This window comes from Habropoda laboriosa, unplaced genomic scaffold (genome assembly GCF_001263275.1).
Source record: "Habropoda laboriosa isolate 0110345459 unplaced genomic scaffold, ASM126327v1 scaffold67, whole genome shotgun sequence".
Classification (NCBI taxonomy): domain Eukaryota; kingdom Metazoa; phylum Arthropoda; class Insecta; order Hymenoptera; family Apidae; genus Habropoda; species Habropoda laboriosa.
Genome location: NW_017100242.1, coordinates 3,522,698 through 3,525,633, shown reverse-complemented (window position 1 = coordinate 3,525,633; position 2,936 = coordinate 3,522,698). Strand labels below are relative to the sequence as shown.

Here is a 2,936-nt window from a genome sequence, read left to right as displayed (position 1 = left end):
AGTGATAAAATTTTAATATTAAAATATCTAATTTTTTAAATGTTTTTGCAAGATTGACTTTAATACTTCATTCATCTCATGAAATCATTTAACTTTTATCTTACACATTTATTCTATAACTTAATTATTTACAAGTGCCTTTCTCCTTTTTTATAAAGAAAATGTTCCTTGTATATACTTTTTAGGTTGTCACTTTTTATTTGAAGTAACAAATAAATATCATAGCAGTTCATGTACACAAGTTTATTATCAAATTGGCATGGAATCAATAGAATCAAATATGTTACTAGAACTTTTAGCACAGATTTTATCAGAACCTTGTTTTACTACATTAAGAACTAAAGAACAATTAGGATATATAGTATTTAGCGGTGTTCGAAAAACAAATGGTACACAAGGTTTAAGAATTATAGTTCAAAGTGACAAACATCCTAAATATGTTGAACAGAGAATTAATATATTTTTGAGCTCTATGTTGGTTAGTAATTGAATTTTAAACGTTATTACATAAATTTATTTCTAAAACTTGTACTTAAATTTAAATTATTTCAGCAATATATATCTTCTATCACCGAAGAAGAATTTAATGCCCATAAAGAAGCATTGGCTATACGACGCCTTGAAAAACCTAAAAAAATGACTACTTTATCTACTGTCTTCTGGAATGAGATTGCAACGCAACAGTACAACTTCGATCGAGCCAATATTGAAGTTGCATATTTGAGAACTTTAATAAAAGAACAAATACTAAAGTTTTATAAAGTATGCATATAATAATTATATTATTTAAATATTAATATCTACTACATTAAAGTATTTTGTTTATAGGATATGCTTCAAAATGATATTCAACACAAATTATCAGTGCATGTACTTTCTACAATAAAAGATTCGAAATCAGAAAATGAAAATGCCATAGAACCTAACGAAAATATTCAGTTAGACGAGACAAATACAATTGAATATAAAAAGATAGACGATGTTCTGTCATTTAAAATTAGTCAGTGTTTGTATCCATTACTAAAACCATTCAGTGATATACCAAGAAAGGGAGTCCATTCATCAAAATTATGAAGAGCTAATAATAATTGTGAATATGTTTTTTAACTATGCTTAGATTGTAGATTGAATATCTCGAAAATGAATACATCTAACACTACTATATCACAAAAATTATAAAATACTGGTGAACAAAAATGTCATTGTATTAAATTTCTAACAAGATTCCATAACTCGTATTTTATTTATTTTAAAGTATATTCTTTTAAAAGCGGATACTTATACGTGAGTACTTAATAGATTGAGAAATTTGAATTACAACTCTTAATTGTATCATTGTGCATTTAAATTTTTTAGTGTTAAAAAATTTTGTAAATGTAAATATAAAGAGGAACTCATATCAAAATTATTTATGATAATTAATATAAACAAATTACAGTTATCTTAGAATAAGGTACATGTGTTTCTGTATCTGTAGAACTGTATTTTATTTTTGGGATCATAAGAAATAAATTTATTAAATTTACACAATAATTGATCTGACATTTATAATATTAGATTACATTATATATTATGGGATAAATAAATGGCTAAATAAAAATTTGTGGCGGTACTTTTTTCTCTCACCATTAAATATTAGGCAAACGTATATAACGACATCACATCCTTCGGTCAGCCGTCTTGAAAAGTTAATTTCTGGTAGGAAGTTTTTCCGCGAAAAAAGTAAAAACATTGCGACCCCTTACGCTTCCCTCCTGCACGGAAAATTCGTGCTTTTTTTCCGAGTTGTGCTGGAGAAATGAGTTAGACAAGGAAAGATATAGGGATAAACAAGGACAGATAATTTCAAAAGTTAAACTATCGCCATCTCGCGTCAGGAGACGCGAACTACGATTTTCTAATAGGAACACAGAATATAAACGGAGGTATTAGACAAAGAAAGCACTAGTGTGCGAGAAGGACAGAGAGAAAACGTTTCCTATTGGCTGGCGGGCCGCCATTGTCCGTCTCTCAACGGCTAATCAAGTCGGTCAGGGAATAATTATTAATAACTAAATAATTACGATGATTTGGTGAACTTTTAGAATCGAGTAATGAAGTGTGGACTTTTAACAACTTTCTCATATCGATTTTAGTGCTCTAAACCCTTTCAATAATTAGTTGTTAACAATTTTAGTACGCGAAGTCGGGAACGATACTGCGTACCTTTACGGTTTTTCAATAATTTCACAGCTTTGTACTAAATTCTTGTAGAGTCAAGTAGATGTGTTTGAAAGGTTAACTCCTTTGGCTACATTGCCATGTAATTTTTATTAACATATTCGGTTTAGTTGAAGAGTTATTAAACATTATATAGGAGAGTCACCTATTCGTCGTACTTGCGTATAGTCAAGTGTTATAAACAATTGCTAATATCTAATGAACCATACATCTTACAGCTACCAAACTAATTGCAGAATATAGATAAAAGTCCATTCTGCATTCTACATGATTGAAAGTACATAATTTATCACGCATTTCTGTTGAAATAACGAAAATGCGCTACTTTGTAATATCATTAGAAACCTGTTCATATAAATCAATAAGTTTTTTATCAGGTAATTTTAATGACTGTATTGCTTTTAATACAGTATCCCAGTGTCCATTATTTATATCTGCTACAAAACCATCCACACTATCTACTGTATTCAATGATACACCAGTTTCTTCCTATAAATATTATATTATATTATTTTCACCATTTCTAATTGTCAATCAAATCTATTTACCACATTTATATATTAAAAATATTTACATCAACACAATACATAAATACCTGCAACGTTTGTAATGTTTTGACAAGATTTGATTCCTTAAGGTACTGTTGAATTAAACGAATTACACTAAAATCAAACAATACAATAAAGGTAATTAGAAAAAAAATAATAATTATATTA

At 28.2% G+C, this 2,936-nt stretch overlaps 1 protein-coding gene across 1 annotated transcript in view; it reads left to right on the top strand.

Annotated features, from left to right (window-relative positions):
• Positions 1-1,074, top strand: part of LOC108571921 (insulin-degrading enzyme-like) — a 5,190-nt gene extending 4,116 nt beyond the window's left edge. The window contains exons 7-9 of the mRNA XM_017934079.1: positions 186-478; positions 553-762; positions 829-1,074. Coding sequence (XP_017789568.1) covers positions 186-478; positions 553-762; positions 829-1,074 — 749 coding nt within the window. The remainder of the gene's footprint in view (positions 1-185; positions 479-552; positions 763-828) is intronic.
• Positions 1,075-2,936: the final 1,862 nt, after the last annotated feature.